Here is a 22,758-nt window from a genome sequence, read left to right on the forward strand (position 1 = left end):
TATAAACTATCTACTAACTCATTATAGCTTGTTATAAACTATTAACTCATTATAGCTTCTTATAAACTATTAACTAATTTTAACTTGTTATAAACTATTAACTCATTATAGCTTCTTATAAACTATAACTCATTATAGCTTGTTATAAACTATAATTCATTATAGCTTGTTATAAACTATTAACTCATTATAGCTTGTTATAAACTATTAACTCATTATAGCTTGTTATAAACTCTTTACTAACTCATTATAGCTTGTTATATACTCTTTACTAACTCATTATAGCTTGTTATAAACTATCTACTAACTCATTATAGCTTGTTATAAACTATTAACTCATTATAGCTTCTTATAAACTATTAACTAATTTTAACTTGTTATAAACTATTAACTCATTATAGCTTCTTATAAACTAACTCATTATAGCTTGTTATAAACTATAATTCATTATAGCTTGTTATAAACTATTAACTCATTATAGCTTGTTATAAACTATTAACTCATTATAGCTTGTTATAAACTCTTTACTAACTATTTATAGCTTGTTATAAACTCTTTACTAACTCATTATAGCTTGTTATAAACTCTTTAATAACTCATTATAGCTTGTTATAAACTATCTACTAACTCATTATAGCTGGTTATAAACTATTAACTCATTATAGCTTCTTATAAACTATTAACTCATTATAACTTGTTATAAACTATTAACTCATTATAGCTTCTTATAAACTAACTCATTATAGCTTGTTATAAACTATAATTCATTATAGCTTGTTATAAACTATTAACTCATTATAGCTTGTTATAAACTATTAGCTCATTATAGCTTGTTATAAACTATTAAGTCATTATAGCTCGTTATAAACTATTAACTCATTATAGCTTGTTATAAACTCTATACTAACTCATTATAGCTTGTTATAAACTCTTTATTAACTCATTATAGCTTGTTATAAACTCTTTATTAACTCATTATAGCTTGTTATAAACTCATTATAGCTTGTTATAAACTAATTATAGCTTGTTATAATCTCTATAAACTCATTATAGCTTGTTATAAACACTTTATAGCTTGTTATAAACTCTATAAACTCATTATAGATTGTATAAACTCATTATAGCTTGTTAATAACTTATTATAGCTTGTTATAAACTCTTAATTAACTCATTAAGGCTTGTTATAAACTCTTTACTAACTCATTATAGCTTGTTATAATCTATTAACTCATTATTGCTTGTTATAAACTCTTTACTAACTCTTTATACCTTGTTATAAACTCTTTACTAACTCTTTATAGCTTGTTATAAACTCATTATAGCTTGTTATAAACTATTAACTCATTATAGCTTGTTATAATCTATTAACTCATTATTGCTTGTTATAAACTCTTTACTAACTCTTTATACCTTGTTATAAACTCTTTTCTAACTCTTTATAGCTTGTTATAAACTCATTTTTGCTTGTTATAAACTCTTTACTAACTCTTTATACCTTGTTATAATCTCTTTTTCTAACTCTTTATAGCTTGTTATAAACTCATTTTTGCTTGTTATAAACTCTTTATTAACTCATTATAGCTTGTTATAAACTCTTTACTAACTCATTATTGCTTGTTATAAACTATTAACTCATTATAGCTTATTATAAACTCTTAATTAACTCATTATAGCTTGTTATAAACTATTAACTCATTATAGCTTGTTATAAACTATTAACTCATTATAGCTTGTTATAAACTCTTTATTAACTCATTATAGCTTGTTATAAACTCTTCACTAACTCATTGTAGCTTGTTATAAACTTTTTACTAACTCTTTATAGCTTGTTATAAACTCTTTACTAACTCATTATAGCTTGTTATAAACTCTTTACTAACTCATTATAGCTTGTTATAAACTATTAACTCATTATAGCTTGTTATAAACTATTAACTCATTATAGCTTGTTATAAACTCTTCACTAACTCATTATAGCTTGTTATAAACTATTAACTCATTATAGCTTGTTATAAACTAGTAACTCATTATGGCTTGTTATAAACTATTAACTCATTATAGCTTGTTATAAACTATTAACTCATTATAGCTTTTTATAAACTATTAACTCATTATAGCTTGTTATAAACTATTAACTCATTATAGCTTGTTATAAACTATTAACTCATTATAGCTTGTTATAAACTCTTTACTAACTATTTATAGCTTGTTATAAACTCTTTACTAACTCTTTATAGCTTGTTATAAACTCTTTACTAACTCATTATAGCTTGTTATAAACTCTTTACTAACTCATTATAGCTTGTTATAAACTACAACTCATTATAGCTTGTTATAAACTCTTTACTAACTCATTATAGCTTGTTATAAACTACAACTCATTATATATTGTTATAAACTCTTTACTAACTCATTATAGCTTGTTATAAACTATTAACTCATTATAGCTTGTTAGAAACTATTATCTCATTATAGCTTGTTATAAACTATTAACTCATTATAGCTTGTTATAAACTATTAACTCATTATAGCTTGTTATAAACTCTTTACTAACTCATTATAGCTTGTTATAAACTCTTTACTAACTCATTATAGCTTGTTATAAACTATCTACTAACTCATTATAGCTTGTTATAAACTATTAACTCATTATAGCTTCTTATAAACTATTAACTAATTTTAACTTGTTATAAACTATTAACTCATTATAGCTTCTTATAAACTAACTCATTATAGCTTGTTATAAACTATAATTCATTATAGCTTGTTATAAACTATTAACTCATTATAGCTTGTTATAAACTATTAGCTCATTATAGCTTGTTATAAACTATTAAGTCATTATAGCTCGTTATAAACTATTAACTCATTATAGCTTGTTATAAACTCTATACTAACTCATTATAGCTTGTTATAAACTCTTTATTAACTCATTATAGCTTGTTATAAACTCTTTATTAACTCATTATAGCTTGTTATAAACTCATTATAGCTTGTTATAAACTAATTATAGCTTGTTATAATCTCTATAAACTCATTATAGCTTGTTATAAACACTTTATAGCTTGTTATAAACTCTATAAACTCATTATAGATTGTATAAACTCATTATAGCTTGTTAATAACTTATTATAGCTTGTTATAAACTCTTAATTAACTCATTAAGGCTTGTTATAAACTCTTTACTAACTCATTATAGCTTGTTATAATCTATTAACTCATTATTGCTTGTTATAAACTCTTTACTAACTCTTTATACCTTGTTATAAACTCTTTACTAACTCTTTATAGCTTGTTATAAACTCATTATAGCTTGTTATAAACTATTAACTCATTATAGCTTGTTATAATCTATTAACTCATTATTGCTTGTTATAAACTCTTTACTAACTCTTTATACCTTGTTATAAACTCTTTTCTAACTCTTTATAGCTTGTTATAAACTCATTTTTTCTTGTTATAAACTCTTTACTAACTCTTTATACCTTGTTATAATCTCTTTTTCTAACTCTTTATAGCTTGTTATAAACTCATTTTTGCTTGTTATAAACTCTTTATTAACTCATTATAGCTTGTTATAAACTCTTTACTAACTCATTATTGCTTGTTATAAACTATTAACTCATTATAGCTTATTATAAACTCTTAATTGACTCATTATAGCTTGTTATAAACTATTAACTCATTATAGCTTGTTATAAACTATTAACTCATTATAGCTTGTTATAAACTCTTTATTAACTCATTATAGCTTGTTATAAACTCTTCACTAACTCATTGTAGCTTGTTATAAACTTTTTACTAACTCTTTATAGCTTGTTATAAACTCTTTACTAACTCATTATAGCTTGTTATAAACTCTTTACTAACTCATTATAGCTTGTTATAAACTATTAACTCATTATAGCTTGTTATAAACTATTAACTCATTATAGCTTGTTATAAACTCTTCACTAACTCATTATAGCTTGTTATAAACTATTAACTCATTATAGCTTGTTATAAACTAGTAAGTCATTATAGCTTGTTATAAAATATTAACTCATTATAGCTCGTTACAAACTATTAACTCATTACAGCTTTTTATAAACTATTAACTCATTACAGCTTTTTATAAACTATTAACTCATTATAGCTTGTTATAAACTATTAACTCATTATATCTTGTTATAAACTCTTTACTAACTATTTATAGCTTGTTATAAACTCTTTACTAACTCTTTATAGCTTGTTATAAACTCTTTCCTAACTCATTATAGCGTGTTATAAACTCTTTACTAACTCATTATAGCTTGTTATAAACTACAACTCATTATAGCTTGTTATAAACTCTTTACTAACTCATTATAGCTTGTTATAAACTACAACTCATTATATATTGTTATAAACTCTTTACTAACTCATTATAGCTTGTTATAAACTCTTTACTAACTATTTATAGCTTGTTATAAACTCTTTACTAACTCATTATAGCTTGTTATAAACTATCTACTAACTCATTATAGCTTGTTATAAACTATTAACTCATTATAGCTTCTTATAAACTATTAACTCATTATAGCTTGTTATAAACTATTAACTCATTATAGCTTCTTATGAACTATAACTCATTATAGCTTGTTATAAACTATAATTCATTATAGCTTGTTATAAACTATTAACTCATTATAGCTTGTTATAAACTATTAACTCATTATAGCTTGTTATAAACTCTTTACTAACTATTTATAGCTTGTTATAAACTCTTTACTAACTCATTATAGCTTGTTATAAACTCTTTACTAACTCATTATAGCTTGTTATAAACTATCTACTAACTCATTATAGCTGGTTATAAACTATTAACTCATTATAGCTTCTTATAAACTATTAACTCATTATAACTTGTTATAAACTATTAACTCATTATAGCTTCTTATAAACTAACTCATTATAGCTTGTTATAAACTATAATTCATTATAGCTTGTTATAAACTATTAACTCATTATAGCTTGTTATGAACTATTAACTCATTATAGCTTGTTATAAACTATTGAGTCATTATAGCTTGTTATAAACTATTAACTCATTATAGCTAGTTATTAACTCTATACTAACTCATCATAGCTTGTTATAAACTCTTTATTAACTCATTATAGCTTGTTATAAACTCTTTATTAACTCATTATAGCTTGTTATAAACTCATTATAGCTTGTTATAAACTAATTATAGCTTGTTATATTCTCTATAAACTCATTATAGCTTGTTATAAACACTTTATAGCTTGTTATAAACTCTATAAACTCATTATAGATTGTATAAACTCATTATAGCTTGTTAATAACTTATTATAGCTTGTTATAAACTCTTAATTTACTCATTATAGCTTGTTATAAACTCTTTACTAACTCATTATAGCTTGTTATAATCTATTAACTCATTATTGCTTGTTATAAACTCTTTACTAACTCTTTATACCTTGTTATAAACTCTTTACTAACTCTTTATAGCTTGTTATAAACTCATTATAGCTTGTTATAAACTATTAACTCATTATAGCTTGTTATAAACTCTTTACTAACTCATTATTGCTTGTTATAAACTATTAACTCATTATAGCTTGTTATAAACTCTTTATTAACTCATTATAGCTTGTTATAAACTATTAACTCATTATAGCTTGTTATAAACTATTAACTCATTATAGCTTGTTATAAACTCTTTATTAACTCATTATAGCTTGTTATAAACTCTTCACTAACTCATTGTAGCTTGTTATAAACTTTTTACTAACTCTTTATAGCTTGTTATAAACTCTTTACTAACTCATTATAGCTTGTTGTAAACTCTTTACTAACTCATTATAGCTTGTTATAAACTATTAACTCATTACAGCTTGTTATAAACTATTAACTCATTATAGCTTGTTATAAACTTTTCACTAACTCATTATAGCTTGTTATAAACTATTAACTCATTATAGCTTGTTTTAAACTAGTAACTCATTATAGCTTGTTATAAACTATTAACTCATTATAGCTTGTTATAAACTATTAACTCATTATAGCTTTTTATAAACTATTAACTCATTATAGCTTGTTATAAACTATTAACTCATTATAGCTTGTTATAAACTATTAACTCATTATAGCTTGTTATAAACTATCTACTAACTCATTATAGCTTGTTATAAACTATGAACTCATTATAGCTTGTTATAAACTCTTTACTAACTATTTATAGCTTGTTATAAACTCTTTACTAACTCTTTATAGCTTGTTATAAACTCTTTACTAACTCATTATAGCTTGTTATAAACTCTTTACTAACTCATTATAGCTTGTTATAAACTACAACTCATTATAGATTGTTATAAACTCTTTACTTACTCATTATAGCTTGTTATAAACTATTAACTCATTATAGCTTGTTAGAAACTATTATCTCATTATAGTTTGTTATAAACTATTAACTCATTATAGCTTGTTATAAACTATCTACTAACTCATTATAGCTTGTTATAAACTATTAACTCATTATAGCTTGTTATAAACTATTAACTCATTATAGCTTGTTATAAACTCTTTACTAACTATTTATAGCTTGTTATAAACTCTTTACTAACTCATTATAGCTTGTTATAAACTCTTTACTAACTCATTATAGCTTGTTATAAACTATCTACTAACTCATTATAGCTTGTTATAAACTATTAACTCATTATAGCTTGTTATAAACTATTAACTCATTATAGCTTGTTATAAACTATTAACTCATTATAGCTTGTTATAAACTATTAACTCATTATAGCTTGTTATAAACTATTAAGTCATTATAGCTTGTTATAAACTATTAACTCATTATAGCTTGTTATAAACTCTATACTAACTCATTATAGCTTGTTATAAACTCTTTATTAACTCATTATAGCTTGTTATAAACTCTTTATTAACTCATTAAAGCTTGTTATAAACTCTTCATAAACTCATTATAGCGTGTTATAAACTCTTTATTAACTCATTATAGCTTGTTATGAACTCTTCATAAACTCATTATAGCTTGTTATAAACTGTTTACTAATTCATTATAGCTTGTTATAAACTCTTTACTAACTCATTATAGCTTGTTATAAACTCTTTATTAACTCATTATAGCTTGTTATAAACTATTAACTCATTATAGCTTGTTATAAACTCTTTACTAACTCATTATAGCTTGTTATAAACTCTTTACTAACTCATTTTAGCTTGTTATAAACTCTTTATTAACTCATTATAGCTTGTTATAAACTCTTTATTAACTCATTATAGCTTGTTATAAACTATTAACTCATTATAGCTTGTTATAAACTATTAACTCATTATAGCTTTTTATAAACTATTAACTCATTATAGCTTGTTATAAACTATTAACTCATTATAGCTTGTTATAAACTATTAACTCATTATAGCTTGTTATAAACTATCTACTAACTCATTATAGCTTGTTATAAACTATGAACTCATTATAGCTTGTTATAAACTCTTTACTAACTATTTATAGCTTGTTATAAACTCTTTACTAACTCTTTATAGCTTGTTATAAACTCTTTACTAACTCATTATAGCTTGTTATAAACTCTTTACTAACTCATTATAGCTTGTTATAAACTACAACTCATTATAGATTGTTATAAACTCTTTACTAACTCATTATAGCTTGTTATAAACTATTAACTCATTATAGCTTGTTAGAAACTATTATCTCATTATAGCTTGTTATAAACTATTAACTCATTATAGCTTGTTATAAACTATCTACTAACTCATTATAGCTTGTTATAAACTATTAACTCATTATAGCTTGTTATAAACTATTAACTCATTATAGCTTGTTATAAACTATTAACTCATTATAGCTTGTTATAAACTCTTTACTAACTATTTATAGCTTGTTATAAACTCTTTACTAACTCATTATAGCTTGTTATAAACTCTTTACTAACTCATTATAGCTTGTTATAAACTATCTACTAACTCATTATAGCTTGTTATAAACTATTAACTCATTATAGCTTGTTATAAACTATTAACTCATTATAGCTTGTTATAAACTATTAACTCATTATAGCTTGTTATAAACTATTAACTCATTATAGCTTGTTATAAACTATTAAGTCATTATAGCTTGTTATAAACTATTAACTCATTATAGCTTGTTATAAACTCTATACTAACACATTATAGCTTGTTATAAACTCTTTATTAACTCATTATAGCTTGTTATAAACTCTTTATTAACTCATTAAAGCTTGTTATAAACTCTTCATAAACTCATTATAGCGTGTTATAAACTCTTTATTAACTCATTATAGCTTGTTATGAACTCTTCATAAACTCATTATAGCTTGTTATAAACTGTTTACTAATTCATTATAGCTTGTTATAAACTCTTTACTAACTCATTATAGCTTGTTATAAACTCTTTATTAACTCATTATAGCTTGTTATAAACTATTAACTCATTATAGCTTGTTATAAACTCTTTACTAACTCATTATAGCTTGTTATAAACTCTTTACTAACTCATTTTAGCTTGATATAAACTCTTTATTAACTCATTATAGCTTGTTATAAACTCTTTATTAACTCATTATAGCTTGTTATAAACTATTAACTCATTATAGCTTGTTATAAACTTTTTATAAACTTATTATAGCTTGTTATAAAGTCTTTAGAACTTGTTATAAACTTTTTATAAACTTATTATAGCTTGTTATAAAGTCTTTAGAACTTGTTATAAACTCTTTATTAACTCATTACTGCTTGTAATAAACTCTAAACTCAGTAAAACTTGTTATAAACTTATTATAGATATACAGCAATAGCTGAATGGGATGAGCCTTGACTAGAAACAATATATACCTTGCATTCAGAAAGTATTCAGACCCATTGACTTTTTCCACATTTTGTTACATTAAAGCCTTATTCTAAAATGTATTAAATAAAACATTTTCCTCATCTATCTACACACAATACCCCATAATGGCAAAGCAAAAAACGTTTTTAAGAAATGTTAGCAAATGTATTAAAAATCAACAACAGATACCTTATTTACATTATTATTCAAAAGTGAAGTCATGCATCCTCTGAAACATGACCCGTTTGACCACCTACTTCCTGTTTCACCGGATGTCAGCAGCACTAATGTGAAAGACATGACCACCTACTTCCTGCTTGACCCTGATGTCAGCAGCACTAATGTGAAAGACATGACCACCTACTTCCTGCTTAACCCGGTTGTCAGCAGCACTAATGTGAAAGACATGACCACCTACTTCCTGCTTAACCCGGTTGTCAGCAGCACTAATGTGAAAGACATGACCACCTACTTCCTGCTTGACCCTGATGTCAGCAGCACTAATGTGAAAGACATGACCACCTACTTCCTGCTTAACCCGGTTGTCAGCAGCACTAATGTGAAAGACATGACCACCTACTTCCTGCTTAACCCGGTTGTCAGCAGCACTAATGTGAAAGACATGACCACCTACTTCCTGCTTAACCCGGATGTCAGCAGCACTAATGTGAAAGACATGACCACCTACTTCCTGCTTAACCCGGTTGTCAGCAGCACTAATGTGAAAGACATGACCACCTACTTCCTGCTTAACCCGGATGTCAGCAGCACTAATGTGAAAGACATGACCACCTACTTCCTGCTTAACCCGGTTGTCAGCAGCACTAATGTGAAACACCCCTCGACTGACAACCGGTGTCAGCTTGCAGTCCCTCGGCCCTGTCACAAGGAGTCGCTAGAGCACGATAAGCCAAGGTCCCGGACGGCGCTGGGCCAATTTTATGTCATCCTATGGGGTTACCGGTCAAGGTCGGTTGTGACCTGGTGGGATTGAACACCAGGCTGTATTGTCGCTGTGCAGTGCTTTTGACCGCTGCACCACCCAGGACCCCTATCTTCTTCATTCATATATAGGACTAGAATTAGATGCTGATGGCTTTCACTTCTCTTCATAAAGATTTAACCTCTACCGCTTCTCTCTCCCAGATCCGGGATCCTCCTCATCAAAAAAGCTGACTAGCATAGCCTAGCCTAACTCGACAGGGATATCATATAATATAATTGTCATGAAATCACAAGTCCAATACAGCAAATGAAAGATAAACATCTTGTGAATCCAGCCATCATTTCCGATTTTTAAAATGTTTTACACCGAAAACACAATATGTATTTCTATTAGCTAACCACAATAGCCAAAGACTCAACCGCATATTTTCAACATGTTTCTACTGCATAGGTAGCTATCACAAAACCGACCAAATAGAGATATAATTAGTCACTAACCAAGAAACAACTTCATCAGATGACAGTCTTATAACATGTTATACAATAAATTTATGTTTTGTTCGAAAATGTGCATATTTGAGGTATAAATCATAGTTTTACATTGCAGCTACCATCAAAAATATCACCAAAGCAGCCAGAATAATTACAGAGAGCAATGTGAAATACCTAAATACTCATCATAAAACATTTATGAAAAATACATGGTGTACAGCAAATGAAAGATAAACATCTTGTGAATCCAGCCAATATTTCCGATTTTTTAAGTGTTTTACAGCGAAAACACAATATAGCATTATATTAGCTTACAACAATAGCCAAACACACAACCGCATTTATTCACCGCATAGATAGCATTCGCAAAAACCAGCAAAAGATATCAAATTAATCACTAACCTTGACCAACTTCCTCAGATGACAGTCTTATAACATCAGGTTATACAATACTCTTATGTTTTGTTCGAAAATGTGCATATTTAGAGCTGCAAACCGTGGTTATACATTGTGAATATGTAGCATCGATTCACCAGAATGTCCAGAGCTATTTTGGACACTCACCTAATCTGACCAAAGAACTCATCATAAACTTTACTAAAAAATACATGTTGGACAGCAAATGAAAGATACACTGGTTCTTAATGCAACCGCCGTGTTAGATTTTTAAAAATAACTTTACCATAACAAACAGCTTGCGTTATAGCGAGACAGCGCCCGCCAAAACGGCGGAGAATAGGACTCAACATTTTACACAGAAATACGAAATAACATCATAAATTGTTCTTACTTTTGCTGAGCTTCCATCAGAATCTTGTACAAGGAGTCCTTGGTCCAGAATAAATCGTTGTTTGGTTTTAGAATGTCCTTTTCTTCTGTTGAATTCGCGCCAACAATGCTAGCCAAGGTTGATAACGTTCCCACCCTCTCTTGACGCAAAGAATGGAAAACTCCAAAAGTCCCAATAAACGTTGAATAATCTGATAAAACTCGGTTGAAAAAACATACTTTACGATATTATTATCACATGTATCAAATAAAATCATAGCCGGAGATATTAGCCGTGTATAGCGAACGCTTATCATAAGACAATATGGAGGTGCGTCCCGCGCCTAGGTAGAGAAAGGAAATTCTGGACACGTCATTCCAAAAGCTCTTGTTCGACCTCAGATCAAGCTAGACACCCCATTCCACCTTCCACTGCCTGTTGACATCTAGTGGAAGGCGTATGCAGTGCATGCATATCCATAAATATAAGGCAATTCAATAGGCAGGCCGTGGAACAGAGCCTCATTTTCAGATTTTTCACTTCCTGTCTGGAAGTTTGCTGCCAAATGAGTTCTGTTTTACTCACAGATATAATTCAAACAGTTTTAGAAACTTGAGAGTGTTTTCTATCCAATAGTAATAATAATATGCATATTGTATGATCTAGAATAGAGTACGAGGCCGTTTAAATTGGGCACGATTTTTCCCCAAAGTGAAAACAGCGCCCCCTATTAAGAAGAAGTTTTAATTGTTATATGGGTCTGAATAAATAACTGCTATAGTCTACCACCATCTGAATGCTTATGGGTCTGAATTAATAACTGTTATAGCCTACCACCATCTGAATGGTTATGGGTCTGAATTAATAACTGTTATAGTCTACCACCATCTGAATGGTTATGGGTCTGAATTAATAACTGTTATAGTCTACCACCATCCGAATGGTTATGGGTCTGAATTAATAACTGCTATAGTCTACCACCATCTGAATGGTTATGGGTCTGAATTAATAACTGCTATAGTCTACCACCATCTGAATGGTTATGGGTCTGAATTAATAACTGCTATAGTCTACCACCATCTGAATGGTTATGGGTCTGAATTAATAACTGCTATAGCCTACCACCATCTGAATGGTTATGGGTCTGAATTAATAACTGCTATAGTCTACCACCATCTGAATGGTTATGGGTCTGAATTAATAACTGCTATAGTCTACCACCATCTGAATGGTTATGGGTCTGAATTAATAACTGCTATAGTCTACCACCATCTGAATGGTTATGGGTCTGAATTAATAACTGCTATAGTCTACCACCATCTGAATGGTTATGGGTCTGAATTAATAACTGTTATAGTCTACCACCATCTGAATGGTTATGGGTCTGAATTAATAACTGCTATAGTCTACCACCATCTGAATGGTTATGAGTCTGAATTAATAACTGCTATATTTTGCCACCATTGCGTGTTCGATCTTCTTTCAAACTACCCGTGGTTTCTATTGGCTGCTGTATTTAACATTCAGCAAACAAGAGCTTGCATCCCTCTTCAATTAGTCTATTTGTGTAGGGAATGCAATAACAACAACAATGTCCAGCAAGCTATTCTAGTCTAGCTTTTCCTGAATGGGAATCCAAGAGCTAAGGAGCCTAATTTACTGGTTTCTCTTAGTTATTTATCCCAGGAAAAGGGAGTGGTTTTGTGCGTTAATCTCGGTATCCGGGTTACGGCCATTCAACCCTAATCATGAAACAGCACTCTGCTAACCTCTCTCTCTCCCTCTCTCTCTCTACCTCTCTCTCTCTCTCTCTCTCTCTCTCTCTCTCTCTCTCTCTCTCTCTCTCTCTCTCTCTCTCTCTCTCTCTCTCTCTCTCTCTACCTCTCCTCTCTCTCTCTACCTCTCTACCTCTCCTCTCTCTCTACCTCTCCTCTCTCTCTACCTCTCTCTCTCTACCTCTCTCCCTCTACCTCTCTCCCTCTCCTCTCTCTCTACCTCTCCTCTCTCTCTACCTCTCTACCTCTCTCCCTCTCTCTACCTCTCTACCTCTCTACCTCTCTCCCTCTCCTCTCTCTCTACCTCTCTCTCGCTACCTCTCTCCCTCTCCCTCTCTCCACCTCTCTCCACCTCTCTCTCTTCTTCTATCTCTCTACCTCTCTCCCTCTCTCCACCTCTATCTCTCTACTTCTATCTCTACCTCTCTCTCTACCTCTCTCTCTCTTTACCCCTCTCCCTCTCTACCTCTCCTTTCTCTCTACCTCTCCTCTCTCTACCTCTCTCTCTCTCTCCTCTAGATGTTTGGTATCATGAAGCAGCACTCTTCTACCCTGCTAAGCGGAATGAAGAAGCAGGCAGATAAAGACCAGACCATCGAACTGAAGGAGTGAGTCCTGACCTCTAACCTCTGACCTCTGACCTTGTGGTCAGTAGTTGTGTAGTTGTATGGTTAGTAGTTGTGTGTTGTGGTCAGTAGTTGTGTGGTCAATAGTTGTGTGGACAGTAGTTGAGGTCAGTAGTTGTGTGGTTGTGGTCAGTAGTTGTGTGGTCAGTAGGTGTGTGGTCAGTAGTTGTGTTCAGTAGTTGAGGTCAGTAGTTGTGTTCAGTAGGTGTGGTCAGTAACTGTGTGGTTGTGGTCAATAGTTGTGTGGTTGTGGTCAGTAGTTGTGTGGCCAGTAGTTGGGTGGTCAGTAACTGTGTGGTTGTGGTCAGTAACTGTGTGGTTGTGGTCAATAGTTGTGTGGTTGTGGTCAGTAGTTGTGTGGCCAGTAGTTGGGTGGTCAGTAACTGTGTGGTTGTGGTCAATAGTTGTGTGGTTGTGGTCAGTAGTTGTGTGGCCAGTAGTTGGGTGGTCAGTAACTGTGTGGTTGTGGTCAATAGTTGTTTGGTTGTGGTCAATAGTTGTGTGGTTGTGGTCAGTAGTTGTGTGTTCAGTAGTTGTGGTCAGTAACTGTGTGGTTGTGGTCAATAGTTGTTTGGTTGTGGTCAATAGTTGTGTGGTTGTGGTCAGTAGTTGTGTGTTCAGTAGTTGTGGTCAGTAACTGTGTGGTTGTGGTCAATAGTTGTGTGGTTGTGGTCAGTAGTTGTGTGGCCAGTAGTTGGGTGGTCAGTACTTGTGGTCAGTAGTTGGGTGGTCAGTAGTTTTGTGGTCAGTAGCTGTGTGGTGTGTGATTGTGATTGTGTTGCAGGTTCTTTGGGCCCTACAGTATGGATGTGGTCACCAGCACAGCCTTCAGTGTGGACATTGACTCTCTGAACAACCCTTCAGACCCCTTTGTCTCCAACGTCAAGAAGATGCTCAAGTTTGACCTGTTCAACCCACTGTTCCTCCTAGTCGGTGAGACCACACACACACGCATGCGCAGACACACAGGGACGCAAGTTGTACTTTTTAATCGTATGAAGTTGTATGCCTTTGTACCTCTGTACCTCTGTATAAGAAGGATATAAAGTCTGACCCTGGGAATTATAGGCCTGTATCTATCCTCTGTGTAACATCAAAGATCGTGGAGAGAATTGTACATGAGCAAATGTATGAATATGTTAAACCTGTTTGGGAAATGGGGCAGTATTGTCACCTCTGGATGAGAAGCGTGCCCAAAGTAAACTGCCTGATACTCAGGCCCAGAAGCTAGGATATGCATATAATTGGTCGATTTGGATAGAAAACACTCTAAAGTTTCTAAAACTGTTAAAATAATGTATCTGAGTATAACAGAACTGATATGGCAGGCGAAACCCCGAGGACAAACAATCCCCCCCAAAAATGCATTTTCAATGGCTAGTACTATAATTATAAGCCCAAATCCTCACAGATTGCAGTACAACAATACTTATTTTCCACCATAATTTGCAAATAAATAAATTAAAAATCCTACAATGTGATTTTCTGGTTTTTTTTTCTCATTTTGTCTGTCATAGTTGAAGTGTACCTATGATGAAAATTACAGGCCTCTCTCATCTTTTTAAGTGGGAGAACTTGCACAATTGGTGGCTGACTAAATACTTTTTTGCCCCACTGTATGTTTGATGTCTTCTGTGCCCATATTAATAACCCCTATGATGTAACTGGAATCATGTGATAGATGTTCTTCTTCTCTGTTTTTGTATTATTATTTCACTGCCATACTGTGCTTAACTGTGTTCCATCTTGTCTAGCCATCATGTCTCAAGAGGACCACAATGGAAATAAGTCCTAGACTTTATCGTGTGTTATCCTCCATGATTTATCAATGGAAATAAGTCCCAGAATTTACTGTGTGTTATCCTCCATGATTTAACAATGGAAATAAGTCCCAGACTTAATGTGTTATCCTCCATGATTTAACAATGGAAATAAGTCCGACTTAATTGTGTGTTATCCTCCATGATTTAACAATGGAAATAAGTCCCAGACTTTATTGTGTGTTATCCTCCATGATTTAACAATGGAAATAAGTCCCAGAATGTATTGTCTGTTATCCTCCATGATTTTACTAATGTGCATGTATGGCTTTATCAAGTTTTATGTGTGCTTGTTTTTTAAAATGGTCAATTATTAAACTTAACTAAAACTTTCTGTAAAACGTTCCTCTCCTCTCCTTCTCCAGCTTTGTTTCCCTTCACTGGTCCTATCATGGAGAAGATGAAGTTTTCTTTCTTCCCGACTGCGGTGACAGACTTCTTTTACGCCTCGCTGGCTAAGATCAAATCTGGACGTGACACTGGGAACTCAACTGTAAACATGGTTTATATTTATATTTGATTGTTATGTTGATATTTTCATCTGTACATTTATATTTGTATTGTAATATTCTGTATTTATTTATTATGTTTAGGAAACCTATGTAACTAGTGATGGGCACCAATATGAAATGTCCATATCAATATCATGATGGAATTTGATAAACACTATTATTGGGACCTAAATATCTACATTCATATAAGAATCTGTTTGTGTTGGTTGTGATTGGTCCAGATCCAGTAGAATCTGTTCTTGTTGGTTGTGATTGGACGGATTTGACCTCATGTCTTTCGGCTTCCAGAGTCGGGTGGATTTCTTACAACTGATGATCGACTCTCAGAAAGGCAGCGACACAAAGACAGGAGAGGAACAGACTAAAGGTACCTGCCGAACAAACACCTGGAAACTATTGTTACAAACACACACCTGTAAAATACTGTTACTAACACACACCTGTAAACTACTGTTACAAACACACACCTGTAAACTACTGTTACAAACACACACCTGTAAAATACTGTTACAAACACACACCTGGAAACTACAGTTACCAACACACACCTGTTACAAACACACACCTGTAAACTACTGTTTCAAACACACACCTGTAAACTACTGTTACAAACACACACCTGTAAAATACTGTTACAAACACACACCTGTAAACTACAGTTACCAACACACACCTGTTACAAACACACACCTGTAAACTACTGTTTCAAACACACACCTGTAAACTACTGTTACAAACACACACCTGTTACAAACACACACCTGTAAACTACTGTTTCAAACACACACCTGTAAACTACTGTTACAAACACACACCTGTTACAAACACACACCTGTTGCAAACACACACCTGTAAACTACTGTTTCAAACACACACCTGTAAACTACTGTTACAAACACACACCTGTAAACTACTGTTACAAACACACACCTGTAAAATACTGTTACAAACACACACCTGTTACAAACACACACCTGTTGCAAACACACACCTCTAAAATAATGTTTCAAACACACACCTGTAAACTACTGTTACAAACACACACCTGTAAACTACTGTTACAAACACACACCTGTAAACTACTGTTACAAACACACACCTGTTACAAACACACACCTGTTGCAAACACACACCTGTAAACTACTGTTACAAACACACACCTGTTACAAACACACACCTGTTGCAAACACACACCTTTAAAATAATGTTTCAAACACACACCTGTAAACTACTGTTACAAACACACACCTGTTGCAAACACACACCTTTAAAATAATGTTTCAAACACACACCTGTAAAATAATGTTTCAAACACACACCTGTAAACTACTGTTTCAAACACACACCTGTAAAATAATGTTTCAAACACACACCTGTAAACTACAGTTACCAACACACACCTGTTACAAACACACACCTGTAAAATACTGTTACAAACACACACCTGTAAACTACAGTTACCAACACACACCTGTTACAAACACACACCTGTAAAATACTGTTTCAAACACACACCTGTAAAAATAATGTAACAAACACACAACTGTAAACTATTGTTACAAACACACACCTATAAACTATGGTTACCAACACACACCTGTAAACCACTGTTACAAACACACACCTGTTTTAAACACACACCTTTAAACTACTGGTACACACACCTGGAAACTCTCTCTCTCTCTCTCCACAGGACTGACTGATCATGAGATCTTGTCTCAAGCCATGATCTTCATCTTCGCCGGCTACGAGACCAGCAGCAGTACTATGAGTTTCCTGGCCTATAACCTGGCAACCAACCCCCACACCATGACCAAACTGCAGGAGGAGATAGATACTGTGTTCCCCAACAAGGTAACCCCCACACCATGACCAAACTGCAGGAGGAGATAGATACTGTGTTCCCCAACAAGGTAACCCCCACACCATGACCAAACTGCAGGAGGAGATAGATACTGTGTTCCCCAACAAGGTAACCCCCACACCATGACCAAACTGCAGGAGGAGATAGATACTGTGTTCCCCAACAAGGTAACCCCCACACCATGACCAAACTGCAGGAGGAGATAGATACTGTGTTCCCCAACAAGGTAACCCCCACACCATGACCAAACTGCAGGAGGAGATAGATACTGTGTTCCCCAACAAGGTAACCCCCACACCATGACCAAACTGCAGGAGGAGATAGATACTGTGTTCCCCAACAAGGTAACCCCCACACCATGACCAAACTGCAGGAGGAGATAGATACTGTGTTCCCCAACAAGGTAACCCCCACACCATGACCAAACTGCAGGAGGAGATAGATACTGTGTTCCCCAACAAGGTAACCCCCACACCATGACCAAACTGCAGGAGGAAGTAGATACTGTGTTCCCCAACAAGGTAACCCCCACACCATGACCAAACTGCAGGAGGAGATAGATACTGTGTTCCCCAACAAGGTAACCCCCACACCATGACCAAACTGCAGGAGGAGATAGATACTGTGTTCCCCAACAAGGTAACCCCCACACCATGACCAAACTGCAGGAGGAGATAGATACTGTGATGTGTGTCAGATGTGGTGAGGTACTGATATGTGTGTAACCACGGTGCCAGATGTGGTGAGGTACTGATGTGTATGTATCCATGGTGCAGGCTCCAATCCAGTACGAAGCTCTGATGCAGATGGACTATTTGGACTGTGTGTTGAACGAGTCTCTGAGACTGTACCCCATCGCCCCGCGACTGGAGAGGGTCGCCAAGAAGACGGTGGAGATCAACGGCATCGTCATCCCCAAAGACTGCGTTGTCCTGGTTCCCACGTGGACCCTCCATCGTGACCCAGAGATCTGGTCCGACCCTGAGGAGTTCAAACCAGAGAGGTACTGGACCGCACCGTAACCACAATCTAACCATGACACAACCTTAATACAACCACATTACAACCATAACACAACCTTAATACAACCACAGTACAACCATAACACAACCACAGTACAACCATAACACAACCTTAATATAACCACAGCACAACCATAACACAACCTTAATACAACCACAGTACAACCATAACACAACCTTAATACAACCACAGTACAACCATAACACAACCTTAATACAACCACAGTACAACATAACACAACCTTAATACAACCACAGTACAACCATAACACAACCTTAATACAACCACAATAAAAACACAAGAGCATTACAACATTTTGCTACAACAGTGCATCATAGTACTTCGGTGCAATGTACTATGTGTCTGATCCACAACCACAAATCAACTACAATACAATGTATAATGTGTCTGATCCACAACCACAAATCAACTACAATACAATGTGTAATGTGTCTGAACCACAACCACAAATCAACTACAACACAATGTGTAATGTGTCTGCCCTCTCCCTGTCCAGGTTCAGTAAGGAGAACAAGGAGTCTATTGATCCGTACACGTACATGCCGTTTGGGGCGGGGCCCAGGAACTGTATCGGGATGCGCTTCGCCCTGATCATGATCAAACTGGCCATGGTCGAGATCCTCCAGAGTTTCACTTTCTCCGTCTGCGACGAGACCGAGGTGAGACGCTCACCTGAGCAGACAGAATATGACATCATCAAACACCCCTATCATTCGTAGATAGAGGCTGCACTTGCCACCACCTGTTTTACATGGTCATTGCCTGTTTTAGCATGGGCACCGCCTGTTTTAACATGGGCACCACCTGTTTTAACATGGTCACTGCCTGTTTTAACATGGTCACCACCTGTTTTACATGGTCACCACCTGTTTTAACATGGTCACCACCTGTTTAAACATGGTCAGCACCTGTTTTAACATGGTCACTGCCTGTTTTAACATGGTCACCGCCTGTTTTAACATGGTCACTGCCTGTTTTAACATGGTCATTGCCTGTTTTAACATGGTCACCGCCTGTTTTAACATGGTCACCGCCTGTTTTAACATGGTCACCGCCTGTTTTAACATGGTCACCACCTGTTTTAACATGGTCACCGCCTGTTTTAACATGGTCACCGCCTGTTTTAACATGGTCACCACCTGTTTTAACATGGTCACCACCTGTTTTAACATGGTCACCGCCTGTTTTAACATGGTCACTGCCTGTTTTAACATGGTAAGCACCTGTTTTAACATGGTCACTGCCTGTTTTAACATGGTCACCGCCTGTTTTAACATGGTCACTGCCTGTTTTAACATGGTCACCACCTGTTTTAACATGGTCACTGCCTGTTTTAACATGGTCACTGCCTGTTTTAACATGGTCACCGCCTGTTTTAACATGGTCACTGCCTGTTTTAACATGGTCACCACCTGTTTTAACATGGTCACCGCCTGTTTTAACATGGTCACCGCCTGTTTTAACATGGTCACTGCCTGTTTTAACATGGTCACCGCCTGTTTTAACATGGTCACTGCCTGTTTTAACATGGTCACCGCCTGTTTTAACATGGTCACCACCTGTTTTAACATGGTCACCGCCTGTTTTAACATGGTCACCGCCTGTTTTAACATGGTCACCACCTGTTTTAACATGGTCACCACCTGTTTTAACATGGTCACCGCCTGTTTTAACATGGTCACTGCCTGTTTTAACATGGTCACCGCCTGTTTTAACATGGTCACTGCCTGTTTTAACATGGTCACCACCTGTTTTAACATGGTCACTGCCTGTTTTAACATGGTCACTGCCTGTTTTAACATGGTCACTGCCTGTTTTAACATGGTCACCGCCTGTTTTAACATGGTCACTGCCTGTTTTAACATGGTCACCACCTGTTTTAACATGGTCACCGCCTGTTTTAACATGGTCACTGCCTGTTTTAACATGGTCACCGCCTGTTTTAACATGGTCACCATCTGTTTTAACATGGTCAGTGCCTTTTTTAACATGGTCACTACCTGTTTTAACATGGTCACTGCCTGTTTTAACATGGTCACTGCCTGTTTTAACATGGTCACCGCCTGTTTTAACATGGTCACTGCCTGTTTTAACATGGTCACTGCCTGTTTTAACATGGTCACTGCCTGTTTTAACATGGTCACTGCCTGTTTTAACATGGTCACTGCCTGTTTTAACATGGTCACCACCTGTTTTAACATGGTCACCATCTGTTTTAACATGGTCACCGCCTGTTTTAACATGGTCACTGTCTGTTTTAACATGGTCACCACCTGTTTTAACATGGTCACTGGGGTTCTCTTCTGTTATTCTCTATAGATCCTGTTGGAGATGGACAACCAGGGTTCTGTTCTGTTATTCTCTGTAGATCATGTTGGAGATGGACAACCAGGGTTCTGTTATGTTATTCTCTATAGATCCTGTTGGAGATGGACAACCAGGGTTCTCTTCTGTTATTCTCTGTAGATCCTGTTGGAGATGGACAACCAGGGTTCTGTTATGTTATTCTCTATAGATCCTGTTGGAGATGGACAACCAGGGTTCTGTTCTGTTATTCTCTGTAGATCCCGTTGGAGATGGACAACCAGGGTTCTGTTCTGTTATTCTCTGTAGATCCTATTGGAGATGGACAACCAGGGTTCTGTTCTGTTATTCTCTGTAGATCATGTTGGAGATGGACAACCAGGGTTCTGTTCTGTTATTCTCTATAGATCCTGTTGGAGATGGACAACCAGGGTTCTGTTCTGTTATTCTCTGTAGATCCCGTTGGAGATGGACAACCAGGGTTCTGTTATTCTCTGTAGATCACGTTGGAGATGGACAACCAGGGTTCTGTTCTGTTATTCTCTATAGATCCTGTTGGAGATGGACAACCAGGGTTCTCTTCTGTTATTCTCTGTAGATCCTGTTGGAGATGGACAACCAGGGTTCTGTTATGTTATTCTCTATAGATCCTGTTGGAGATGGACAACCAGGGTTCTGTTCTGTTATTCTCTGTAGATCCCGTTGGAGATGGACAACCAGGGTTCTGTTCTGTTATTCTCTGTAGATCCTATTGGAGATGGACAACCAGGGTTCTGTTCTGTTATTCTCTGTAGATCATGTTGGAGATGGACAACCAGGGTTCTGTTCTGTTATTCTCTATAGATCCTGTTGGAGATGGACAACCAGGGTTCTGTTCTGTTATTCTCTGTAGATCCCGTTGGAGATGGACAACCAGGGTTCTGTTATTCTCTGTAGATCACGTTGGAGATGGACAACCAGGGTTCTGTTCTGTTATTCTCTATAGATCCTGTTGGAGATGGACAACCAGGGTTCTGTTCTGTTATTCTCTGTAGATCCTGTTGGAGATGGACAACCAGGGTTCTGTTCTGTTATTCTCTATAGATCGTGTTGGAGATGGACAACCAGGGTTCTGTTCTGTTATTCTCTGTAGATCCCGTTGGAGATGGACAACCAGGGTTCTGTTATTCTCTGTAGATCCCGTTGGAGATGGACAACCAGGGTTCTGTTCTGTTATTCTCTATAGATCATGTTGGAGATGGACAACCAGGGTTCTCTTCTGTTATTCTCTGTAGATCCCGTTGGAGATGGACAACCAGGGTTCTGTTCTGTTATTCTCTGTAGATCCTGTTGGAGATGGACAACCAGGGTTCAGTTCTGTTATTCTCTGTAGATCCTGTTGGAGATGGACAACCAGGGTTCTCTTCTGTTATTCTCTGTAGATCCTGTTGGAGATGGACAACCAGGGTTCTGTTATGTTATTCTCTGTAGATCCTGTTGGAGATGGACAACCAGGGTTCTGTTCTGTTCTGTTATTCTCTATAGATCATGTTGGAGATGGACAACCAGGGTTCTCTTCTGTTATTCTCTGTAGATCATGTTGGAGATGGACAACCAGGGTTCTGTTCTGTTATTCTCTATAGATCCTGTTGGAGATGGACAACCAGGGTTCTGTTCTGTTATTCTCTGTAGATCCTGTTGGAGATGGACAACCAGGGTTATGTTCTGTTATTCTCTATAGATCCTGTT

The 22,758-nt window shown here is 34.7% G+C and overlaps 1 protein-coding gene across 1 annotated transcript in view; it reads left to right on the plus strand.

The window, feature by feature from the left end:
• The window catches only part of LOC120042132 (cytochrome P450 3A27), a 36,048-nt gene that overhangs the window by 9,620 nt on the left and 3,670 nt on the right, over positions 1-22,758 (plus strand). The window contains exons 6-12 of the mRNA XM_038986994.1: positions 13,380-13,468; positions 14,271-14,419; positions 15,672-15,799; positions 16,107-16,185; positions 17,512-17,672; positions 18,459-18,685; positions 19,223-19,385. Of these exons, the coding sequence (XP_038842922.1) occupies positions 13,380-13,468; positions 14,271-14,419; positions 15,672-15,799; positions 16,107-16,185; positions 17,512-17,672; positions 18,459-18,685; positions 19,223-19,385 (996 nt within the window). The remainder of the gene's footprint in view (positions 1-13,379; positions 13,469-14,270; positions 14,420-15,671; positions 15,800-16,106; positions 16,186-17,511; positions 17,673-18,458; positions 18,686-19,222; positions 19,386-22,758) is intronic.

Source organism: Salvelinus namaycush, unplaced genomic scaffold, assembly GCF_016432855.1.
Source record: "Salvelinus namaycush isolate Seneca unplaced genomic scaffold, SaNama_1.0 Scaffold62, whole genome shotgun sequence".
NCBI classification, from domain to species: Eukaryota; Metazoa; Chordata; class Actinopteri; order Salmoniformes; family Salmonidae; genus Salvelinus; species Salvelinus namaycush.